Source organism: Corvus hawaiiensis, chromosome 4 (assembly GCF_020740725.1).
Source record: "Corvus hawaiiensis isolate bCorHaw1 chromosome 4, bCorHaw1.pri.cur, whole genome shotgun sequence".
Lineage (NCBI taxonomy): Eukaryota > Metazoa > Chordata > Aves > Passeriformes > Corvidae > Corvus > Corvus hawaiiensis.
In genome coordinates, this window is record NC_063216.1 from 28,189,447 (window position 1) to 28,215,004 (window position 25,558).

At 50.0% G+C, this 25,558-nt stretch overlaps 1 protein-coding gene and 1 long non-coding RNA gene across 2 annotated transcripts in view; both read right to left on the reverse strand.

Moving 5' to 3' along the window:
• Window positions 1-13,254: 13,254 nt before the first annotated feature.
• On the reverse strand, window positions 13,255-22,066 carry ELFN2 (extracellular leucine rich repeat and fibronectin type III domain containing 2). Its single transcript, XM_048301620.1, has one exon. It carries the CDS (start codon window positions 21,717-21,719, stop codon window positions 19,293-19,295), a length of 2,427 nt encoding a protein of 808 aa, XP_048157577.1. The 5' UTR covers window positions 21,720-22,066; the 3' UTR covers window positions 13,255-19,292.
• Window positions 22,067-22,218: 152 nt separating this feature from the next.
• The window catches only part of LOC125325519, a 49,183-nt gene continuing 45,843 nt past the window's right edge, over window positions 22,219-25,558 (reverse strand). Inside the window, exon 3 of the long non-coding RNA XR_007203355.1 lies at window positions 22,219-22,347. This is a non-coding gene — a long non-coding RNA (uncharacterized LOC125325519). The remainder of the gene's footprint in view (window positions 22,348-25,558) is intronic.

Sequence of the window (25,558 nt, forward strand, 5' to 3'; positions counted from 1 at the left end):
GACACCACAGAGCAAGTACACACAGGGAACATTTGAAGCATGCCTCGCTTTTTGGCTCTGAGAACAGGAAGCTGCTGTGGAAGGCAGACTACTCCAGTAGGCACCCCCGGCAGTGCTGGGCTGCCCAAGCGGAGCCTGGTGGGAGTGAGAAGAGCACCTCACCTCCCTGTGTGCACCATGCAGAATTGACTGCAGACAGCCTGCTTTTTGTGCATAGGATTTGGGCACAGCTTGCACTCCAGATGCATCTGCACACCCCTAGAGCCTCTTCAAGCTCTCAACCCAGCTGAATCCACCCACAGCCCAGCTTGAGAGGTTAAGGATATTTGTCCATTCTCATGGAAGCAGTGATGAAGAAAGGCTCCTTCACTCCATGATTGTTTGGATGAAGAGGTGTAGCCCCAGAGACATGGTTCTCTGGGCCTGAGCTACAGCCACATGGCTCTAACATAGACCAGTGATTTCTGGAAGGCTTTGAACAGGCATTTATCCAGGACCATAACTCCCTCCCGAGGCACTCCTGCTGGTAAGTGCATTCAGACACTTGCCCTGCAGTACAATGAGAAGGCTGTGCTCAAATTCCCCAGCCAGCTCTGATTCAGTAATCACAACAAGTGTTTATCTGTGCCTGCAGGGACGTCCTACTTATTAGGAGTGGTCAGCTGGGCATTACACTGTGCTCAAGTGGTTCAGCATTCAGAGTCTAGAACTGACTTTGCAATTTACTACTACACAAGTTGGTGACATCATTCAGTCTCTTTGGAGGCTCACATGGGCAATATCACTGCCTTTGGTTAGAAGTCACTACTCACAGTCTCTTCGATGTAGAAGGAAAGCACGATGTTTCCATTTCCTTAGAAAGCTGATACTGATGGTCTGTCTTTGCAGCCACCCTCAGGGCTGCCACACATGACCTCATTGTTTTGTCTAAGGCCAGGGTGGGAGTCCTAAAGCCCTCGGGCCATAAATAGCCTGCAAGAGCTCATGAGCCTGGGACAGACACTTGGCATGTTCAAAAGACCTGCACCTGGCCAACACAGAAGATACCTCTGGTGCAGACCAGTGTCTGAATATGTCATCACAGTCTCAGTCAAAGCTCACAAAACACATTCCCAGCTAGCACTGAATGATACTTTGTGCTATTGCTGTGCAGTCCTAAGGTAGGTGGGAATTTGCAGCTGAAAGGTGCTGGGAAGACCTGCTCTCTCACCAGCAAAGAACAGGCTCAACAGCCCTGCATCAGAACTTTGCAGTGATGACATCACCAGGGCTTTGAAGAGCTCTGCCAGATGATTTCTCAGGGTACCTCTGAAAATCTGCAGTGCTGATGCTGTCCTGGGTTTTAAGGGTTAGCACAAATTATGTCAGTCAAGGAGTGAATCAGAGGTCTAAACACTGGTGTACGGTGCAAGGTCGCCCACCTGTCTTCAGGTTCTCCTCCAGAATATCTCCCACAGGTCCTGTTTAGTATTCACCAGCACTCAGCTAACATCTTGGATAACCCAGGGCACCAAAAACGGCTCTGGAAACCAGAATCTCACCTGTAGATGCCTGAGGACCTGCAGCAGTAGTGCCATTTCCCATCTCCAGAGTTTTGCTGGGATGCCTTTCTCCTAGCTTTTCGTCTCTCTGAGGAGAGCCTCTCAAACACGCAAGGCTGCTCCCAGCACCTGGCCCACGTTGCTGTCCCTCCAGCTGACAGAGAGCTGAGCTGCATTTCAAACTGTGTGAGCACTGCAGAAACCCTTGTTTTGCCAGCACACTTATGTTTCCCTCACTCTTGCAGGGCTTGAGAAGGCCTGAGCCCTGACCAAAACTAAGGGGTCTTTGAGCACTGGATGGCAAGCAATCCCCTCTGCAGAGGCAGCAGGAGCAGGACGTGTTCAAGCCAAACAGGTACTGGGAAGGAACACTGTTCCCATCTTTCCAAGACTGGGAGGTTGTGGTGAGACAGGACTAGGTCTGGCCAGCTGCAGGACCTGGCTATGCTGTGCTGGCCATTTGGCTCTGTGGAGGAGCCTCCTGCAAGCAAGAGGAAAGCTGTCTGTCTCCTGCTCTGCTTTCAAACAGCACAAACACAAAGGCAGCAGGACAGGCTGTGGGAGCAGGACAGCAGCTACCACCTGCCGGGGCATTTTTACTAGTCCTTCTTGGCTTCCCAGTGTACATGGAAGGGAAAAGGTTTATTCAACCAGTCTCCTTCACTTCCACCGTCACCCCTGCAGACCAGTCAGGTGCTATTTCAGGTTTGGTGGGAATGGAGGGCAAGCACCACAACAGGGAAGGCATTGTACAGACAGGAAGTTGTGGTGATTCCCACGACAATGTGGTGGCATCATTGACTTGAGCCTGAAAGGTCAGTGCTCAGTTCTTACAGCTCCCCATCCTCAGCTGAGATATGCCAACCCACCACAACTCCAAGCCCCTTGAGCGGCTTCCCAGGCAGGGAGGAGGTTGGAGAGGCTCCACTTTTGGCTCACCCCTCCTCGTGCCCGGCTCTCACGCCCCCACTCACACACACATGGGAGCTGTCTCGGGCTCTCTCACACAGGCTGTCTCACACTCACAAGCTCTAACACAAACACAAAGCCTACAGGACATGTCTCTCAAGCATTGTATAGGATCCTGCTCCCTCAGTGTCTGTTTCACACACTCTCTCTCTCTCCCTCACACTTGTGCTTGCAGACATCTCTTTTTCTTCTGTTTGTTTCTTTTTGACATTGGTGGGAGTTTCAGGGAACAAGGCTCTGTCATTCACTCTGTTTGCAGTATCTCATTCCCTGCTAGTCTGTACCATTTTTTTTTTGCTATATTAATATTTGGTTTGCTTTATTACTACTTGCTTTGCTCAGGACTCAGTTCCCTCCCCTCAAGGAGGAGCTCAAACCCTCATGGCTTATCAGAAACATAAGAACACATCCCAGTTCCCAGGATTCACCAAGATGTGCCTTCACTGGTAAAACCATGAGGGTTTTGCTCTAGACCCTGCTCTGTTTGGCTCTATTACCTGTCAGAAAGTGATGTTTCCAGCGTGTGGCAGGTTCATGAGTCAGCCTGAACACCCTGTGAGCTTACTGTGAGAACAAGCTACACTGTAGCAAAGATCAGCTCTGGAAGATTAACTGTTGAACTGCAGTTCAACTACCTGGAGGAACAGCTGATCCTCTTCTTCCTTATTGCAGGTCTGGATTATCACAGAGGGTACTCATATGAAAAGAGATCATCAAGAAAATACTTACTCTTTGGCTTCCTTTTCTCCCCAGCTCACCAATGAGTGTAGGGAATGTTGCTTTTACAGCTTGGTCCTTGTGAAAATAGGAATTCATATTTCAAGCTCAGGGCTGCTCTAAGTGTGATGTCTGAAGATGGTAGGAGTGGCCAGGTTTGTGTGAAAGATCAGCTAGGATACAAGCAGAAATAAATGGACAGGGTGTCAGGCTCACAGGAGGAAGTAAACGCAGCAAGTCCAAGAATGAGCTTGTCCATTTTTACATTTAATTTGGCTTGTCCAAAAGAAGCAATTTATCTCCCTCTATAAACCTTGCCTCTCCAACATTGTTCCAACTCGGCAGGAATCAGAAATGCATGGATTCCTCACAGCAGCATCACCCCTCTGTACTAACATGCCGCTAGAACACAGAGGGGTTTCATCCTTTCCAGCTGGCCTTCCCATGACTTCCTATAAACTGAGACTTCCATAGTGACATTTGCATTCCTCCAGTCCTCAGGCACTTTTCCTACTCACCATGACTGTTCAAAGATTATTTGGATTGACCTTGAAATGACACCAGCCAGCTCCCTTAGCACTGCTGGATGCATCCCATCAGGGCCCATGGACTTACACATGTCTGTTTTGCTTAAGTATTTTCTGATCCTCTTCCACACAGGCTACGTTGCTCCCTATTTTCCCCCAGTTTCTGGGGCCTGGCATTTCTGAAGGCCAGTATTGTCACCAAAGACATCTGGAGAAGCCACTCAAATACCTCAGTGTTTTCCATGCCCTGTCTCACCAGGGCACCTGCCCCATTTAGCAGCCAGCCAGCATTTCCCAAGTCTTCCCCTTGCCTTCCATACTTTTGCATTTTTGTGATCTTTAAGGTTCTGGACAGTCATGGGGAACTCAGCTGGAGGTTAACTCAGAGACACTCAGCACTGTGTCCCACAGGTGAGTAGTGCAGAGTGTACCTACCATCTGCTCCAGAGAGGACCTGAAGCCAACTGCCCCCAAGGTCATTATCACGTCTAGTACAGCCCTACACCTCCCAGGATCAATCCCACAGGGACTTTCCTGTCTCAAGACCTATCCTGGTTCAGAAGGGGCTTTAGGTCATGAAGCCATATGTTTCAACATTTTCCTTGTCTATTTTCACTGACTAAATCCTGGGTTTTTGCTATCCTACGACCTCCCATACACACTCCTGTGTCAGCAACCATTGACATCAGCATTCTTGTCATGAGGCGAATTTTGCTGCTTTAAGGATTCCACCGCCCTGGTGCCATGGCTCTCCCTCTCTCATGTCATCTGATGTGCCTGGTCTTGGTGACAACACCTGCCTGTATGAGCACTCTGGTAGCATGTCTCCAGGGGTGTCCTGCCATATATGTTTATGTTTTCATTCAATGAGAAACCCAAGCTAAATGTTGTTCCTTCTCCTGTTCATTTGTCTCATTGCTGCTGTGTACATTTAACCTTTTTCCTACCTGCACATCCCCTTTGCCCTTTCAGTCCATGCCAAATAGTTATAAGACCTGAATTTTATGCAAGTGCTCACTGTGTGCTGGGAGGACTGGACACAGCAGCTGCAGAAACTCTGTTCTGAGTCTCACTGCTGCAATGCTGGGAGGTTTCAGATGCAGCTCTTTTCCCATCAGGTCTGTCAGATGATCTTAGTATCAGGCTAAGAGTTATCTGGCATTTCAGACCATTGCAGCAGCCTTGCTGGGCAGACCTTGGCACAAGGCTGGCAGAGGTTGGATAAGATGTCAAATAATGCAGAAGAACAGGTGTACTGGATTGTCATGAAGGTCCATCTGTCCCAGTGTTCTGTCTGTCTCCTTAATACTGGCCAACAGCAGTTTAAAGACTCTCAGAAATTGGGTTTAAACCTTTTGGCAAGGAATTTCATCAGTTATTTCTTTACTATGATATTTTTTCTTGAATTTTCTCTTAAACCAGATGCTTAATCATTTCAAGGGTACTCTGTGTTCTCACTTTGAAAGGAATAGCCAGTACTTTTGTCCTGCTTGCCTTCTTCAGACCATTTGTAATTTTAGAATCCTCAGTGGAGGAGAAGATGCAGACTGCTTTGATTCATGCTGATATGGCAATTTTTCTGCTGCTTTTCCACAAAATATTTCCTTCATTTGGAAGAAAGGCCATGATCCCTGGGAAGATAAATTGGCTGCTTCTGCCTGGTGGTCACCTGGAGATGATCATACAGAGAGCAGAAAACATGTGCCTTCTTCCAGTGGGCCTTTTTCCTGCCCAAGATCCCAGCTACGAGGGCTGCCCCACCTGGAGGATGAGAAACCCTGATGCCATAGCTGTCTGCAGGGAATGTTTCTGGCAAGAGCCTTCTGCATGTGTGCTGTCCAAGGAACCCTGGTGCAGATCCAAGGAATCTCTTCTGTCCAGATGGTTCCAGGTGGTGTCAGTAGAAGGAGCTGACCCATAAGGGGAATCCTTTCCTGCCCACCAAACCCCCTCATTTATAACAGCAGGTGGGAAGCACATGCTCCACATCACACAGCAGAGGAGCCCGGCTGCAGCTACAGATCCTGGTCATGGTACAGACCATCACAAACCAGCAGCACCATCACAGCCTCTGCACTGCTTGGAGACTCTGCCCCACACCAGACCACTCAGCTTGGGCTGCGATAAACTGGGAAAAGGGAGAGATCTGGTGCCCTGCAGGGCAGCACCACACACTCCCAAGGTCTCTGTCAGAGGGCACATTCCATTGCTACCACTCTGCCACAGTCCCTTTCCCAATCTCCCGTTGGTATGCAGCTGCAGTGTGCATCAAGATCCAACACTGCCCCACCAGCCCGGCACAACAGTCTGTCCCAAGCTCTGATGAAGCAGATGCCAGCCTCTCCAACCTCTCCCCATCTTCATGGATCCCAACAGGGTCACACAGTGAATTAGCCTAAGATCCAGCTGTAGAACAGCTGGTTCAGCCAGATCCCAAGACATTTTTCTTGTAATCAAACATCTTGTGTCTCTCACTGCAGCACTTGCAGACCTGGATTTTCACCTGAGATCTACCTATTTATTAGGAATATTTGGAGTCTGGCTTCAGGGCTCCTGTAACTGAAGCAAAAAGTCCCAGTTACCCTATCCATGTGCAAGCTGCTAAAAATATCAGTATCACATGGGATTAAGCCTCTACTTGCTGTACATAGAGATATGGTTTGTTTAATAGTTCACTGAAACAGAAAGGTCTGTGGGATTCATTGAGATTTTCTTTCTCTGCCCACCAAAGCTGCTCTCTGAGTCATTATGTGTGGTGCTGAGTCTGTCCCCTGCCTGCAAGAACAGTATGTTACTTTCTCTCCTTCAGTCATTTCTGAGGTGATGCCCCTGCCCAAATCTATTTGACTTCCTCTGTACTATGGTCTTTGTTAAGAAATTCCAGCCTGTGGGTGATGCTCAGGCACTGCAGTAGGTCATCTCTGGGGTCAAGGTGTGGAAAAAGCTGGTTACAGCTGAAAATACTCAATAAGGAGCCAGGAGAGATCTGGGGATCTGGCAGGGAAATGTGTCTGTAGGGCAAGGTGCTTGATCCCTCCTGGAAGTCCTTTCCAGGGATGCTTTGAGTGTTCACCAGGTTCCTGTCTGATGGTGTGGCATCGTGTTAGAAGAGGCCCCCTGCCCTTCCTACCCCTCAATCACAGCCATTTCTGGAAGTCACAACTGGAATGATTTGGGCAGAGACATCATCTCAGAAATGACTGCAGCAGAGAACATCCAGCTGACTCACACACTAAGTTTGTTTCACACACCAACTGTATCTCAGCTTCCCCCCAGATCCCACCTTCTGTCTGGCCCTGTGCAGTGCCTGTCTGCCTGAGAACCTTAGCACACTGATGCAGAAATGCTCTAAACCCAGTGATGAATATTGCTCGGACAAGTTTTTCCTTTCCTCATCCCTTTCTGAGCAACGAGCTGGCTTTTTTTTTTTTTTTGCCTAGTTTGTTGGCTTTTTTTCCACCCCATATGGTCAATATTTAATTTTTGGTGAACAAAGATATTTTTCACATTCTGTTTCCCTGCAGGAAACCACTTCCTTGCAGGTTTGGATGACTCAAGATGTGAGGAATTATATTAGACAGTATATGAGAGGGGAAAAATGTGGACTTGGGAGGAGACAGAGGGGATTGAATGGAAGGAAAGAAACTGAGAAATGGGAAAAGGATAACAGATGGAATATGGTGAAAGAAAACATCAAGAAAGTGAAGGGGAGAAGAGATAGAGAAAATCATTATTCCCTAGGGAAGAGAGAGGTGAGGGTCAGTGAAGGAAGGTGGAGAACAGAGAAAACAAGAAAAAAAGGAGAGTATGAAGGGAGTGGTCAAAAATTGTCAGGAAAGCATAATCTGCAAGACAGGAGGAGGGAGGAGGCCTAGAAGATAAAGCAGAGGTGAGAGGAGAACCTGTGTTCTGCTCTGACAGTGTTTGGGTGACTGGCTGGTTCTCACAGGTAGCCAGGCAGAAGAAGCCCAGAGGTCTGGCTGCCATCCTGTGCTGTTTCCCTCCATCCACCACACTGACCAGATTTGGGACTTAGTGATGTGAGGGAGACAAATCTCTTCCATTTCCCAAAGGTGTTTCATGAACTCCGTCTGGGGGACAAGGGATGTCACTTTCCAAGAGACCCAGGCAAGTCCATTCCTCCTCCAGAGCCAGAAGACAGAAACTGAAATTCTTCAGTTTCTTCAGACCCAGGATGGTGTGTTATGCTGTAACTGTGTGAATTCACAGATATAATGACCTTGCAGCTTATACTTTTCAGTGGAAAGACTCCATACTATGCTGAAGTGATCGCTCCAAGGCCTTCAAACAATGAGTTTCTAATTCCTCTGAGAGGGCATGGGGGTGTAGAGAGGCTGTGCTGGCAAATCCAACTGCTTCAAAGCATCCCTGCATAGCAACAATTGAAAGCAGGAAGGAGATCTGTCATCTAAACCTTCTTTCTGGGCTGGCTAACGTGCCTCAGGCAGTTTCACCTTCAGGCACACACACTGCACAACAGGGCAGGAGAAATCAGTGCCCCCTTCTCTGTACAAGATCTAGGTGGGGGTAAGGGAGCAGTGTCTCCTCATCAACCCCGCACAGGCAGAGTGAAGGCAGGTGTAGACAGAGTAGCTCTGAGCCAATAGGAACAGCAAAACCTGGAGGATCCCCTCTCTCCTTCTCACACTCCACCACTGGACTGGTGCTCTCTCCCAGCTGCACACTCAGTCACAGGTAGGACAACCTAGAGAGGCAGGATGGGCCCATGATGCCTCCTTAGAGAAGCACTCTACTCAACCAAGAGCAGAGTTGTCACCTGGCAGCCGTGGGTGGTTGAGGGCTTTACAGAGGTCACTCAAGCCTTGGTTTCTCTGGACATTTCCCTGGCAAGTTCTACCTTCCAGCTCAGCTCCCTGCAGCAGTGGAGAGAGGAATGAGGACCAGTGAGGGATCTGTCACCCAGCTACCCCCCCAGCATCAGACTACAGCTCTATAGGAATTAAAAAACCCTTCACCTCCACCCCATCAGTCTGTGTCCGACCTTGCTCCTCACTCTCCTGAGTTATGTGCTCCACCCCAGCACCTCTAGTGCCACTAAGGAGCCAGGACATCCTTTTCCGGGCCACCACAACCACCATCAATGCCACTGACACCTCCTTGCTCTTCTCCCCCATAGGCATCATTTCCTACAATGGCCCAAAAAAGAGGGCACCATCCTCATGGATTATGGTAATACAGCCCTGAAAAGCCTCTAATTAACCCTCATTATATAATTCACAGCTTCGTCTGGCAGCTCCTGCCACAAAGGGCTCAACAGACAGTGTCAAAAATACCAATTATCTCCCCGGCTGCCACTCGAGAAGCAGAGAGAAAGAGAACCAGGTGTCACAGGTAGGAAATCTTGTGGATGACAGTGACATAAGAAGGAAAATGTACAGCAGAGAAACAGAGGCAGCAGCTCTCTCCCCACCTTATTGTAAAGGGATGAGAACCTGGGATCTCATGTATCTTCTGGCCCAATGCCCAGTTTGAGCAAAGCCCAAAATGAAACCCCTTTTCCTCCAGACAAGCGGGTATCACGACATTAAGCCGCCACTTTCTTTATCTGAAGGTGCTCATACACAGCGGTACAGCCACTCCAGCCTTTATAGATTTAACCTGCACCTCCTTGTCCTGATGAATCCACCCTATGACAGTTTGGCTTGGCTTGGCCACTTTTGTCAGCTGCATCACCATCTTGCAGCTCAGCACCTCGGTCCAGCAAGGCCATTTTCAGACCTTAGGAATCCCCAGTCATCAACTCCAGAGGTTCAGGAAGGGGAAGAACAGAGTAGAAAGAAATCCCCAGGCCCATGTTGTGATCTGGCAACAGCAGGCAGTTGGGGCAGGTTTGTGCCTATTTGCTTGCAAATCTGTGGGCAAGTCTGGCTCTTCCTCATGGTTCTTGCCTGGCTGTGCTTTTCCCCCTTCAGCCACTTTGCCCCAGAGGTCCCCAGATCCCCTCCACCCATTCTTAAAGTTTCATCTTATTATTCAGGTCCCCTTTGTCCCTCGATACTCATGGCAGAGCCTGCACCGTCTTTGGAGCTGGAGCAAGACAAGTGGGACAAGGCACTGGGCTGGAAAATTGGGTGCAGAAGTTGCAATGAATTCTTAATGATGCCCTTTCTGGCAATGTATACAGAGGAATGGAGCAGAATACTTTTCTTTTTTGAAGTGTTTCTTATTTAAAAAGTGATGAGGCTTTTGATTCATTTTCCACAGTAGCATTGGCTGGGCACCTGCTTACTTCTGCCTTGCTTAGCAGGAGTCACCAATACAGCTCCTCGGACTCATTTTAGATGCCATTCCTTTCTCCTCATGGGAATGCATGTTAACTGCCAGTCCCTGAAGAGCCTGGCAATCCTACTGTAAGAGGTATCACATAACCATGTTGTGAGAGACAGACTCTGTCCCAAGGAGCCTGACAAGGGAAGGGAAGACACAGATCCCTGTTGAATATTCGGGAAGCCAAGGAATGGAGCAGTTCTGCACCCTGCCATGCTCCCACCAAACCTGCGGCAGAACCTCAAGTTTTTCCCTATAAGGGAGCACCAGTGCTAGTGATCTATCCATCATTTTAACAGTGTATGTGAACCTGTATAAAAGTATTTGAGTCTGTGTTTCACCTTTCTTATCCTTTCACCCCTAAATACTTCACTTGCAGGCTGTTTGGGTTTTATTTCTCTCCATTTGTGTTTCCTTCAGGGGTCAGGAGGGAGGCATAGAGGTTGTTCAGTGACATAATCTGCTACCCTGCTATGGGTGAGCATGGCCTGTTCACTTAAAATCCCCAGTCCCCTTGGGCTCTGTGTAGCTCTCAGTCAGTCCTCCAGCTCTGCACAATACACACTTTTTTTGTTTTAATTGAAAATGCATCCAAGACGTGGGGAAAGATGTTAGCCTCACCATTCCCTAGCCTGCACTGCTCTCATCCCCTTGAGAGACAGCCCTCGGGACAAAGGTCAGCAGCATGACCCTCACACCCTCAACCATTTGTTCATTGCCCTTCAGAGCTGTTGGTCACTGGTTCCATTGCAGCCAACATGACCTGGAGAGGAGAGATTCCTCACTCTGCTCTCTTAGGCTTGCCCTGACCCTGAGGAGTCATGATTGCTCAGGATGCCTGGGCACTTAGTGCTGCAGAGAAGCATCCTCTAATCCAAGCTGGCTATTGCAAAAGCCACCAAGATTTGGATGGGAAATTAAGACCCAGAAAGGTTGTTACCTTTGCAGTGGAAACAGGATTCATCTGCCGTTCCATCAGAGACGCTCTTCCAGCGCTTACAGTCAGTCCAGAAGAGGGCAATGTTGCCTACTTGCCTGTCGGTACCACAACACAGAGGCACTTCCACATGCACACATAGGCAAAGAGATGACAACTGTCCCGTATGACTTCCGGCAAAAGGCTCTGTGGCTAAGTTAGGTCTTTCTGTGCTGCAGCACATTACGGCTTGGATAAGTCACTGAACTTCACAAGGGTGGAAAAGAACCACGTCAGCATGAACCAACCACAAGGAAACACAAAATGGTCTTCCCGAGTCTGCAGCCAGCCAAGCATGAGGCTGTGCAAAGAACCCCTGTTCCTCTCCAGGGTAGGTTTGCTTTGCAGGCCAGCTCACTCTGGCCACCCTCACACTGCCCACTGCAGCCACTTCACTGTCCACAGCACAGCCATGGCCCCTTCTCTCTCTCCATGATGCATACATCATGGTCCACCAAGCAGGTTCTGGAGGCAGAGGTCAGTGTGGTTTGCTGCAGGAACTGCAGTCTGTTGGGCACAGTTATGTCCAGAGGCACTCGAGAGAATAATGCAGACTCACAGACACAGCTCACATCTCATCCCTTCCCTGGACACACACCAGCTCACATAGCACTGTGCAGAGCAGAGGACTCTTAAGGTCTCTGACTGGAATCAGCCAAAGGCTGCTCAAATACAAGCACTGCTTAACTCTTTCACCACAAATCATTTTGGCCCAGAGGGCCGACTACAGTGCCTCCATGTCCCCTCAGCCCAACAGTCCTCACCTGGCTTCAGGACATTTATGACGACTTCAGCCCTGACAGTCTTCCCTTCCCAAAGCTTCCTGCTCCTCCTAGACAGCATTTGCAAATACATCTTGTCCTTTCTTATCCCTGTGGCAGAGCAACCAAATGAAATGCAAGGACTGTGGAGACAAAATCGAATTTAGCAACAAAATAAACAGCATGGGGGCTCTCTACTGATTAGATTACGCCTCTTTATAATTTATGCATTAATTCCTCCCAAGGTCTGAAATGCCCTGTCTCAGAAGGCCTGTATCCCTGCACTGCAGAGATGCAGATGCCAGGAACATCACTCTGACTGAAACATCCAGCTTTCCACCAAGCAGATGAAGCTCTGAATAACCCCAGAAGAGCTCCTCTTCGTTATGCACCATTCTCCATCCTCCAGAGATACACAGCCCAGCACCATTCCTTCCCACACCCAATCATTCCTCCCAAGCCCAATGGAGAACATGTCAGACTGTGAAGCATCTGCCTGTAGTAGCATCTGCTCCTAGGACTGCTCTCAAATCAATTCAAGCATTAATAAAGAGTCATCAGCGACTGCAGCATATATATCCAGGAGCTGTTGTGTCCATACTCACAACTCCCTAGAACCATTTATTCCTGTCCTTTGCTACACAAGAAGCAGAGACTGTGAGCTCAGCACACTCAATAAGGAAGCCTAGAAGCCATGGCTAGATCAGTCTAATCAAAGCTGCATGTGCAAGAGCAAAAAAAGAAAAGAAACCCTCAGAGCCAAGGAGCCATACCACTCTCAGGAGAAACTAGAAACATTAAGAAACAGGAGGCAGACACAAAACATGCAAGCGAATGGCTGCTATGTCACCATACACAAATTGGCCTAATTATGTGTATAAATGCACCAATAGGCATGGATTTGCTGGCTGTATTCTTAACTTTAAATATTGATGCTTAGGAAGAGCTGAGATCAGGATATCTGCTGGTGGATTAGGCTACAGATTGCTCAGTCATTACCCACGGCTGGATCCCCTGCCTTGGATAGCCTTCCTCCAGAGAGCTCTGGAGCTCAGGCAGAGGATTTGCTGCGTAGGTAATGGGCAAGGAAGCTCTGCCTTACACCCGGAGAGTGCTGTCTGCCTGCCCTGGGTGGGGCAGAACCCTGGTGCTGATTGGTGCAGGAAAGGGCTGCTATCACAACAGAACTGATAACACTGTTACCCATGGCTGGGTAAAAATGAGGGTGTGTCCAAAACAGGCAATAGCCAAGGGCAGAGAAACAGTGTGTTTGGGGGAAGCAGGTGACCACTGTGTGCCTGGGAGAATCTTCCCATGCCCTGACCCAACTCTCTCAGTTTTGCCCATCCTCGGATTCCTCCCGTCCCGTCTCGTCCCGTCCCGTCCCGTCCCATCCCATCCCCATTCCACCTCCTCTGCCAGACAAGGCTAGAACAAATGGACTCAGAAGCAGCTTTTCATAGTTTTTGCTTGTTGATTTTTTTTTTTAGGTTTTTTTTTGTTGTTGTTTTTTTTTTAAATAAGAAATTTATTGCAAATATAGAAATTGATTTTCTCCATACAGGAATCTCCGAGTTGAGGAAAAACGATTTCGTGCCATTCAGTTTTAAAACAGGAAAAGAAGGAAAGAGAGAAAAAAAGAGAAAGAAAAGAACAAGAAAGAAATACAAATCTAAAAGAAGAAAAGAAAGGAAATTAAGAAAAAAGAAGAAAGTAAAGAACATAACTCCAACTTAAATTTGTCCATACACAACCGGGGGGGTCACAGGGTTGTTACGGAAGGAGGAACACCAAAGAGGCCACAAGGAGCCAGTCCCAGCAGCTGCCTCCCAGGCCCTTCCTTACATTCAAGGGCTGACACCCCCTTCTCTGTGCCTGGCAGCTGCCCGCCCCTTCCCACCCCCTCACCCCAGATGCTGTGCTTGTGGATGGACCAGCCGTACCAGCCCTGGAGGGTCTGGCCTGACCCGGACAGACTCTTCCTCTTCCCCCCAGGGAAGGCGGAGAGCAGGCGGCAGGGACAGGCCACCCAAGAGCAAGGCCTCACAGTGGCGGTGGTAGTTATGGGGGAGGCAAAGGCCAAGCCGAACGCGCGAGGAAGGGGCATACAGAGGGGGACCGTAAGGGGGGGAAGAGGGAGTTTAACCCCGGGTGGGGCAGGGAGGAGAAGGAGCGGGAGAAGAGGGAGAAGGAGAAGCCAGGCAGAGGGATGCCCTCTCACCACTCAGGAACGGGGTGGGTTGGGGCAGCCCTGCAGAGAGCTGCCCTAGTAGGATGGCCAGGGAGTGGTACGGAGACACCTCTCCAGGGCGCGTGGGGGGACAGTCAAGGGGAGGCAGACCGAGAACGCCCCTCACAGTACAAGGCCAAAGCGGCTGAGGGACAGGATTGGGAATGCGTGCGTGTGTAGGGGGACGCAACAGACGCTCCCCTCTGCCCCTTCTTCAGGGAAGGACCCAAAAAACACTTGCTCAGACAGGGTGGGCAGGACGTGGCTGAGGTGGGGCAGGCTCCGCCAGCCCTACAAGAAAGCCCCATAGCCTGGTGGGGGGTGGCACAAAGTGTCCGTCCCACACCAAGCCACCCTGAGGAGGCTCCCTCCTGCTCAGGTGGTGGGACAGCAGCAGGCTGGCTCCAGCAAGAGGACACAGCTCCATGAGGCTCTTCTTGACTGCAGCTTGTGAGGAAGGAGGTGGTGACGGTGGAAGGGATTTCTCCAGGCTCCTGGAGGCTGTGTGTCCTTCCTGACGCAGCTGAGCTTTCCAGTCAGCAACAAGCATGGCAAATGTGCTTTTGGTGCCCTGGGTCCAGCTCCTGGCCATACAGCAGCTACCCACCCTGCAGCACTGAGCTCTGCCCTACAGAGAGGGGTCACAGCTCATCATGAAGTCCGCCAAGATTTTTTTCTCCAGGCACTGCTGACTTACTCCCCACCTCCTCTCAGAGAGCCTTCACCCCTGCACTCAACCCTTTTCCTTGCTGTTCTCTTTGTCCCTTATCATCCCATTCTTTCCACTGTGGTCATCTCTTCTCCAGGTCTTTCCAGCCTGTCCCTTTCCTCCACCTTCTCCATCTCCCTCTACCTGTTACCTCCTTGCCTCCTTACCAAGGAGTGGTGACTCCTTGGTCCCACCATACCTTATTCACTCCTATTGTGTCTGCCCCTCCTCTCTCTGTCTCAGCTCCTTTTCCACCTTCCTCCTGCATCTTCCCCTCCTTCCTTCAAGCCTGCCAGGCAGAGCCTCCTCCAGCAAGGCAGGCTGATTAGCATTGCAAACACACAGAGGCCTCCTCAGCCCGACATAATTCTTCATTTGTCAGTCATGAATATTTCACACCTGCCTCAAGAGGGATTTATTCAGCATGGAAGAGTGGGGAGGGGAGAAGGGAACATGGTACCGCAGCATAAACTGGGGCAGCACCAGCAGATACGGGAAAGAGCTCTGTCTCATGGGAACAGCATGCCTAGAGTCTCACCTTCAGTCTCCTGGGTGCAGGACCCCAGCCCAGGCTCCTCCCCAAGGCTCTCCCTGGGGCTAGAGGGCAGGTCTGTGCCCAGCCTCATCCCTCACCCTCCACAATTTCCAGTGAGGTGAACTAAACCCCTGTTTTCTCTGCCAATACTCACCAAGCCAGAAATAAAGTGTGAAAGGGTTTGGTCTTGCTTCGGCCCTAGAAGTCCACTTTGCCCTGGGAGAAGGCAGCATTGAGGGACTTGCCAAAGCCAAGCCAAAGAGGCCTTAGAAACTTCAGGCAGTCTCTCCACACTTTTTCCCAACAAAGAAGCTTTTGAGGTTTCATCATGTCCTGCCCTCTGCAGGGCCAGCCAGGGGAGAGAATGCATAGGACAGACCTAATCCAGAGGTCTATGCAATCAATGAGAGGAAGGTGGTGGGAGATCTTCTAAGTGATTGTAACAAGCTCCACATCAAGTTTTCACTGTATCAGAGGTTTCCCTTCAGCTAAAGCACTCCATGTTTCCTCAAGATCAACCTTGCTTTTTGAGGAACAGCAGCCAGGGCAAAGGGAGGGTAGTGAGCATTTCTCTTACAAGATCGATCTTGTCAGGCCTCACTCCTGTTCCTCAATAACTAGGAGAAATGGCGGCTGCTAGGAAGAGCAGGCCTTTGGTATATAACACATACCCCTTTACACACGTGACCATGAAAAGCAGCTGAGAGACCGCATTTGGAGTAAGGGCAAGGGGGACACTGGGAAGAAGAAGGAATGACATTTATGGGGTGATTGGTTTGGGTTCTCTTTGGGGTATGTTCCCTCTCAAACTGATAGGAGTCTCTCATAAAATCACATCAGGGATGAATGAAAGGAGCAGAGAAAACAGGGACAAGGACAGGAGAGACTTTGAGGGAGGAGGTTAAATTCCAACAAACTGGCACATACACAACAGGTGTTTGCTCAGAAAAATACAGTAAAATTGTCATGCAAATAGAACGTTAAATCTGCTTTCCTCCAACAGGGCTGGCATCACTTTGTGAGCCCTCTTCCTGAGGGAGGGAGCAGGACAAAGAAGAAGGGAGGAGGAAGGAAGGTGAGACACTTTGTTCCCCTTCCTTGCCCTCTTCCTCCCACAGAACAGTCCATCTTGTGCAAACTTCATCCAATGGTTTGGAGTGGGGGGCTACAGCTGGGAGAGAAATGGCTTTTCCCTCCTCTCCAGCCTTACCCTCACCACAGAAAAAAGAAGGGCCTGATGAGAGCTGTATCCCTGACCTTTCTTTTCTGCCTCTTTGAGGTGTTGAGGGGAGAAAGCAGAAACCTTTACAGGTTAATGCTCCTCCTTAAAGTATTGACTGAGCAGAACTGTTTACAAGACCATACTGCAGAGAAGCACAGGGGGGGAAGAGTTGCGGAGAGGAACAAGACTCCATCCCCCCTTGCCTGTCATCCCCTTTTTCCAGTTCAATTCTGTGCCCCAGCCATTAGTCTTTTCTGCTTGGATGGTTGCCATGCTGGAAGACCACTGAGCCTGCTCCATGTGGTACCTGAGGAGGTCTCTGTTGTGCCTAAGCATCTCTCACAGCATTTACCTGTCTTGGTTTGCCACATGGTCCCAACATGGAGGGACACCTGCCAGCAGTGATGTGACTTCCCTTCGTATCTTCCCTTCATCCTCCTGCACACAGGTGCACACACATGTGTGCACACACACCCCTTCCTCTGAGTGGGACGGGCTCTTACCATGTGGAGTCAGTCCCATGAACACCTCTGGACTCAAGGCAAGCAATGCTTTGACTGTGGGAAAGCAGGCTGACAGTGAAAAGTCTGAGGCAATGGGGTCATGACCTGGCTTAGGATTGTTACCATCAGCATCCCTACAAGGAAGAAACTCCACAGATCTTCATAGGTTTACACTCTGGGGATACCTGCTCTGGTTTTCATGCACCAGACTCTGCCTACTGCTCCCCCTCACTTACAGAAGGTGAAATTGTCACAGCAGTGCTACTACCTGGCAGATAACAGGCAAGTTCTCTGCATGCAGCATGTAAATGCCTCCCAGAGAAGCTCCTACACCCTCATCCTTCTCCCAGGACCCCCAAAAACACTGGGTCTTCTAAGGAGCACCTCAAAGAGGAAATAACTACTTAGGGAGAGCCAACACAACATAGGCCCTCACCCTCATCCTGGTAGAGGTGAACAACAGTCAAGTTTTGGGCAGATCGTGGAGAGAAGGCTCACTGTGCTGCATAAAGACATGTTCAGCAGGCAGCACTCCTGCCTGACAGAAAAACTTTGGGGGAGATGGTGCCAAGATTGTGCTTTGTTGGGCTGCTCAGAAATGGGGCTAGGTGAAGAGGGCAGTAGGCTCATTCCCAACTCTGTGACAGATCTTCTACCCAAGAGACAGAGGTTGAGACCTAGCAAGTGCAACTGGGATTTTGCCAAGACATGAAAGGATCCCTAAGAAAAGTTTGTCACACCTGTGAGGAGGTGGAGGATTTAGGAGGTGATATGTTGCTCTGATTCTCATGAGGGCCTCTAAGTAGTCAAAGGAACCCTGCCATCCAGAGGCTGGTGTCCTCTTCTATCCCAGCGCACACAGCGCGGCTGCGCACACAAAGGGAGCTTCTTCCAGGCCATCCTTTTTGGGCTACTCCCAGGCCCCATTCTCACACCCCATTTGTTCCCCATGCTCCTGTCTTCGCCCTAGGCTGTCCCCTATCCATGCCAGAACGTCCACGGCCTATTCAAGAGAAAGACTCTTTGTGAGGCCAACCCAGTGAGATGAGCAACTGAAATCCTGTTCTTCACACACACCTGGAAGTGAGGAGGTTGGGTGATGCTCTTCTCATGGACACCCACCCCACAGCCCACGGTGAAGTCAGTTGGGAAGAGCTGCAGAAGCTTCATGGAGAACTTGTTCTGCTGAGGTCCTCTCCAGGTCCCTTCCTCATAGTAAGGAGGACATAAACAGAGAGTATTAAACTGACTACTCAAGGGCAGCCTGAGCATAGGCGTGTGTGGAGGGGAGGACCTCTGACCTGTAACATGGAGAGATGGGAACCCTATACACCTCTGAAAGACCAGACCTTCCTGTCTTTTCCTCCACCACTCCTTGACAACCTGGCTTGCCATGACAAAGAGAACATTCACAACCCATTTCTCCCCACCAGCTGGCAGAAAACTGGCTCTGAGAAGGTCTGGAGAATGCCTATCACTCCAGAATTGCTGGTGTTCATCAGCAGCAACATGGCAGGAGAAGGGAAGGAGGAAGAGCAGCAAGGGCACAGAGCCTGTTATATGGCAGGTCCTACCCGCCTTGGTCCTTCACATCTCCTCTCCTTCCTCTGAGGAGGATGGAGGTTCGTGAAGTATCTAGACAGAAAGTTCAAGCCCAGGGACCCTTAACAGAGAGGGATAGGGAAGGGCAAAGGAAAATAACTTCTTCCAGCAATTCCACCTGTCTTGGAAGGGGACGGGAGAGAGAGAAAAGCCTCCACTGCTAAAGAAAATGAGGGAAAACGTTAGTGATGGAAGATTTGGCATAGCAGGTATACAAGGTGGACAAGGAAGCTTTCTAAACCAAAGTCCTTCCCTCTCACCCAAAAGAAAAATCAGCCTTCAACAGGAACAGAAAGATGAATAGTTCACAGCTGAGTTTCATGCCCAGTGAGTGTCCATCCCTGCCCTTCTCCTGCCACCCACTCCCAGGCCATTCCCACCCACCCACACTCCAACGTTGTTACCACAGTGTCAGAGCAGGACACTCCTACCAGCCATCTGCGGGCAGAACAATGGTCCCCGTAACACAGTAGAGACAATTCGGCATGTGTGTGTGTGTGTGTGTGTGTGTGTGTCAGTGTGTGTGTGTGTGTGTGTAAGAGTTGTTGTAAACTTTAAGAAAAGGTTTTGTCAGTTTTGTATTTCTCAGGAGTATTTTGTTGTTGGTTTATTTTTCACAGTCAAGTGGCTTTTTTTTTTTCTGGTTGTTGGAGGGGGGTCTTGGTTTGTATTGTTTCCTTGTGAGGAAGAGTCACAGCTTCTGCTGAGCAGAGACTCCTTTCCAGTAATCCAGGATGTCATGCAGATCCTCGTCCTTGGCAAATTGAACTTTCTTCCGCAGGGCATGCCCAGCTGCCATGTAAACCTCCTCCCTGTGATGCTTCTTGTAAGGCCGGAATCGCTCCCAGATCTTGTGGGTGCTCTCTGAGGAGTACTCAGGGCTGGAGGAGTAGCCCGAGAAGTAGTGTCTGGGGGAGAGCTGGGAGTACGTGGAGTCTCGCTTGGACCGGGACAGTGGCTTGAGGAATGACACCCGCTGGCTCAAGGTGTCAGCACTTTCCTCATAGTAGAGGGCCGGGAAGGAGTGACGGTGCTCACTGCAATGGTAAGAAGGCTTGACCTCCAAGTGATGGATGGCACTTGGAGACACCAAGGGAAGACGATCCAAAGGGCTGTTAAGTGGGCTGCCCTTCTCAATGTATTTGGAGTCAGACTTGCTGAGTGGTGGGTGGTCAGGCACATCCAAGCTGAAGACCTTGGCGCTCTTGATGGAGCCACTAGAGGAGACACTGCAGGTCTTTCTGGCCACAGCAGCATCAGCACTGAGCTGGCGCTGCAAAGGGTGGTGGGAGCTTTCCTTGTAGGGTGGGGAAAGAAAGCTGGGCCGCTCTAGCCCACTCGAGGACCCGGCTGGGATGGACTGGCACTCAAAGGCCATATCTGAGTCAACACCAGTCCCACCACCCAGGAAGGATGCTGTGTCCAGCTTGAGGGCATCAATACAGTTGTTGATGATCTGGTTGACCTTGTCTACCTCCTTGGCTATAGTAGAAATCTCAGCAGCTGAGCCTTGCCCATTGTCAAGCTCCCTCAGGTCCTCATCCCGCTGGGTTCTCTCCAGCCCATCCCCACCACCAGTCCGCACTTCAATGTAGTTACCTTTAGTGGTGACTTTAGGAGTCTCCATCCCAGCTTCCATTGACTTTGATGGGGGCAACTTCTCCCCAATCATGGAAGGGATGGAGGACATCCGTGAGACAGGAATGACAGGTGGCTCACCCAGCTTCTGGGAAGGATGGACTATGGTACTGGTATCAATATCTGATCCATAACGCATTTCCAGAATGGTCTTTTTGACATTGAGCGATTTCTGTTTCTCCTCCTGCATCCTCCGCTTCCGCAGGCAGTAGTAGACCACCCCCAGGACAATGACCATCCCAAAGAGGCAACCCAGGGTGGTCATAATATAGTGTGTAGTGGTGGAAGTACTGGAAATAGGGTCCTCCCTGCCTTTGCTCCGAGTTGCAAAGGTCAGGCAAGTATGGTTGTAACGCCTGTTGTTGCGGATAGAGGCCACACAGAATGTATAATCAGTGTGGGCCTTCAGCTTGTTGACAGTGACATATTCCTTCTTGCTCTTCAGTGTTGCTATGTCAGAAACGTAGCTGTTGTTGTATTGGACCAGCACATACATCTTACTGTAGGGCATGGGGATGGTGACCATCAGGATGGCTGAAGTGATGGTGACATCATGTAGCTTGATGCTGGGACTGAAGGAGGAGTCAGTGGTGGAAGAGGCTGGAGGCTTGACAGAGAGGAAATCCCCAGGGCTGATGGCTGAGCCCTCATCCAGGTCTCGCTGGGAGTCAGGGGTGTAAGGAGTTGGGTTGACCCTGGAAAGGGAGGGGATGGTGCCCCCTCTGCACATGGACTGGAAGATGGTGATGGCATTGCGGTTGTGGTGAGGCCGAGGCACCAGAAGCGGATACCCAGCAAACTCCCGTGGAGTCTCACACTGGAGGCGGTCATAGTTCTTGGTGACGTTGTTGAAGAGAGCCAGCCAGTTAAGAAAGCTGTAGAGGCTACAGTCACAGTTGAAGGGGTTGCCAGCCAGCTCGCACACCATCAGGTTGCTCAGGCTGGTGAAAGTGTTGCCCTCCAGACGGCTGAGGCGGTTGGATGACAGGTCAATGCTAATCAAGCTGGGGCACTCGGAGAAGGCAGTAGGGGTGACCAGCTCAATTAGGTTATGCTGCACAAAGAGGAACTGGAGACGGGCCATGCCCCGCAACATGCCCTCTGTCAGGTTGGTGAGTTTGTTGTAGCCCAGCTGTAAGACCTGGAGGTTTGACTGACCCATGAAAGCCCCATCCTCAATGTAGGAGATCTCATTCTTGGTCAGGTTCAAATCAGTCAGGTTGCCGAAGCGGTTGAGGGAGGAGTACAGCACCACTTTGAGCTTATTCTCATTCAAACGCAAGTCGTGCACCGTGCTGTTGATATGCTGGGGGATGGTCTCATACGGGGGCTGGTTCTGGCTGCAGATGGCCAGCCACACATACCCTTTGTCCCCCTCAATCAGCCAGCAGTCACCTCGCACGGTGCCAGGGGAAAACAAGCAGAGCAGGGCAGCTGCCCACAACCCCAGGCACAGCATGGTCTGCAGTGGTGCCCTCATCAGGACGGGGGAAAAAAAATCCTCAACAAAAACCAATGCCAAATCTCAGGACAACAGCAAAAAGAAACTAGGGGGCAGGAACTGGGGTTTAGCAATGGAAAGGAATGAGCACCCCAGTCCTACTGGGTGTCATCACCATTGTTTCTTCTTGCCCTCTGGGTCAAACCAGGAGCATGGAGGAAGGAGAACACATGCAATCTTCTCGCGGAACACCCAAGAGCTATGACCACGGATGTTTGGTCTGGAAGAGAACTACCTTGTGCTTCTTTTCTAAACAAAAATTCAGGTTGAGGATTATGAATCTTCTTTGATGCTCATGAGCGACTCACACACTTTTTCCACTTTTGTCCCCCCCCACCCACCCCCCACCCACACCAAACCCACCCCAAAACAAACCCAAGTCCTCCCCCCTGTAGTCTTCCCCCAACCCTCCACAATGTGATTTGGAAGAACAAGGCAGGGCTGCCTCCTGCGTCGCTCACGCTCCCTTGGTTTCTACTCCTTCTCTTCCTTCTTTCCTGGGTTCCCTCTGAGAAGCTTCAGAGCTTTGGATCAAACATGTCGAAAACAAAAATACAGAGAGGGAAAGAGCAAGTGTGCACGAGAGAGATCCATCTGTCACTGGAATCTGGAAAAGAAAACACAGGAGACAAGAAGAGGCATCATTTGGAAGGGTCTTGGAGATAAGAGTATAGACAGCAATGTTTCATGAGAAGAGGGAGATGGGGAAGAGACACATTAAGGGGGGGTGCAAGCAAGAGAGGTGTGGTACTGCCTGCCGTGCTGATAAGCCTTTGAGGAGGGAACCCTCACGATGTATAATGTCATATCAGGGATATGCAGAAGGGTATCCAGGCTCCCTAAGTAGTGTGATCACAGCCAGGGACCTGGGGGAAGGCAGTGGTGTGGGAGTAGAAGGGGAAGGGAAAGGAGAGTGGGAAACATAAAGCTGTTATTGCGGGGGCTCAAAACCCCTAGTGTAAACAAAGGCAAGCCCCAAGCACAGCCAAAGCCATGAATTTTCAGCTGCCTGAAAATGATGTATACAGTATGCATGAAGCTGGAAAAATGCAGACAAGCTTCTCCCCCCTACCACCCCAAAAAAAAGCCAAACATTTTTTTTTCCCCTTTCCTTCCTTCCTTGATGCAAGAGGAATAAATAATTCAAGCCACGTGTAACCACTTCTGCTCTAAAAATTGTTCCTGACTCTTGGTGCATGGACAAGGCTGTTGAGGTGAACCAGTCTGGCTTGAGCCCAGTGGGGGGGTGGGGAGCAGGCACTGTGTCAAATACCAGCCTCCAGTCTCTCACCCAATAACGCCAGCACTCCTGATCTGAAGCACATCACCCATCTACCCCCCACCAAAGAGAGCTGCACAGTTTCCACCTCGTACTCCACGACCTCTCCTTGGGGACTATGAACACTGCCCCTTTGTAAGAAAACACACCTTGCAGGCAAAGTGACATTTGCTTGTTAAACCACAACAAATGTAGTTCTGGGCTCTGGATGAGCTCCTGGTTCTGACTGCAGAGCGCAGCCTGGAGCACCTTTCTCTCCAGCTACAGCTTCAACCCTTCTCCCACTGTGCTGAGACAGGAGCCTGGCAGGGGTGTCCTCAGGCAGCGCAGAGGAAATCATTCCATACAGCAGATAAAACATGTGGGCACTGTGCTACCTCTTTTTTTTTTTTTTAATTTTGAGGAGAAAGAAACACTAAAAAAAAAAAGGATTCTTGGTTAATGAAAAATAAAGATCCCCTCTTGCCCCTTTTATTTTGGGGGGAGACTGCTCACTAAAGAAATCGCTGAAGCTTTTGCTGCAAAAGCTGAACCAATTTCTAGCACAGAGACACAAAGGGCAGAAACAAAATGAAGGAAGATAAATGAAGGAGGAGTGAACCCTTGAGGAACAAGGCTTACATCTGTGGAGAAATCTGAGCTGATTTGGGTCTGTGGAATTACCAGGCCATCTGGATTAAGGGATCAGAGATAGTGTCACAGAGAAACACTTAAATATTCAATAATCCAAAAAGTAAAGCCAAGATGGATAAGGGAAGGGGGAAAAGAGCTAGACCAATGGAAAAGAGAGAGAGAAGGCCTCCATTCCCCACAGCTCATCATCTGAGGCCACCAAACTCATGTCACTTACGGTTGTCATATGATGGCCTTCAGCTGCTGCCTCAGCTTTGCCTCAGCCAGCAATAAAACAGAAGGCAGAGGTTTTTGAGGTCTGTTGCTTTGTTTCTCAGCCTTGTAATCCAATGAGAAATAATTTCCTGACACTGTTCCCCAGATGCATCAGATAGGAGGCACATCTGGCTCTCCGCAGGTTGGGACACACAGGCCTCTGATACTCCTCAGTGCCAGTTCCCTGCCTTGTTCCACCATTTCCAGAGGTGACTCTGTGCAGAGACACAGCCATTTCCCCACGCCATCTCTGTCCCTTTACCTTCCTCTCTAATGCTTCTTCACTTAGCTTGATTTCTTTCACTGAACAAAGGAATGGCAGATACTATCATGCTTTTTGCACATTGGTGCCCAAAGTATGTCCACCCCAGGCAGAGGCCAGGGGGAGCCCCACAGCAAGCAGTGGAAAGTTTTAGGGATTAGAGATTTTGGCCAGCATCCTTCTCTGAGCATTATGTTCTGATCTGCCTGTCTCACCTCACCAAATACTCTGCACAATACCCAACTCCATATAGGAACATCCCAGCCCCCTTGCTTTGACCTCTTCTGGTAGGGCAGGCTGCTCCTAAAGGTGTGCTGAAGTCACCATTGCCTGCTGTAGCTTGTCCATGGTGCACAGAGAGACTCTGAGGCTAGGACCATGTTCCTCTGCAGCAGCCCCAGCAATCACTGAGAGCCACCCCATCCCACTCAAGAAGCTGCACTCAGGCAAGACAGAGAGGGTTTGGAAGGGCAGATGTTCTAGTGGGCTGGAAAGGAAAGAGGTGGGTGGGTTAGGGGTAGATGGAAATGAAGGTGCTGTTTATCGTCGCTGTTTGTCAAAACCAAGATGACCATGCAGAAATTCCTGCTCCCTGACATTGGTCCCCTTAGGTCCCCAAGGTAAATATGTATGAGAGATACACAGACCTTGACATTCTTCCCCCAATGGTTCCTCTCTCCCCACTATCATGCTGGTTTTAAGGGTCGTGAGTCCAGTCCAATTGGTGGCCTACTCCACCCCTGCCTGTGGCCCAGCACCCCATTTCAGCTCAGCCAAATGCCATCAGTCCCTGCTGCAGCAATGCTGCAGGAATGCTGGTCTCCAGCTCTACCACAGCCATGCCCTGTCCTTCAGGGAACAGCTGCTCCCTGACCCTGGCAATTCAAAGGGAGGCCAGGAATGAGGGGCAGCACCATGCCCTCCTTTAACTGTCCACAGCCAAAAGAGCATAAATCACACAGCACTGGAGTCCAATAGCACAAGGAAGCTACACTCTGTCCTTTTTGCTGGCCTGAAAGGTGCTGACAATGGAGTTGGCTGTTTCCCTCTCTTGCTTCTCAGGCAACAGAGCAAGAAGGCACAGGGATGGAGTGTGGGCAGGGAAAGCAAGAATAAGCAAGTCCAGCACAGCAGAGAGCCAAGGAAGGGGGATGCAAGAGTTGTGGAGAGCTTATGGGCAAGAGGAAAAGTTAGGACACGGGACGTGTTTTACAGGGAAGGTACAAGGTAACCACCTCCTTGTGCTGGGCTTACCCAGCTGTAGGGTTCCAACACTCTTCAGTGTCACCCAAGATTTACAACAAGCCCTTGGCTCCTGGCCATCCTCATGTACATGTGAACATCAAGGAACAGTAGTGACATTGCACCCGTGAAAGGCTGTGCTCTCCC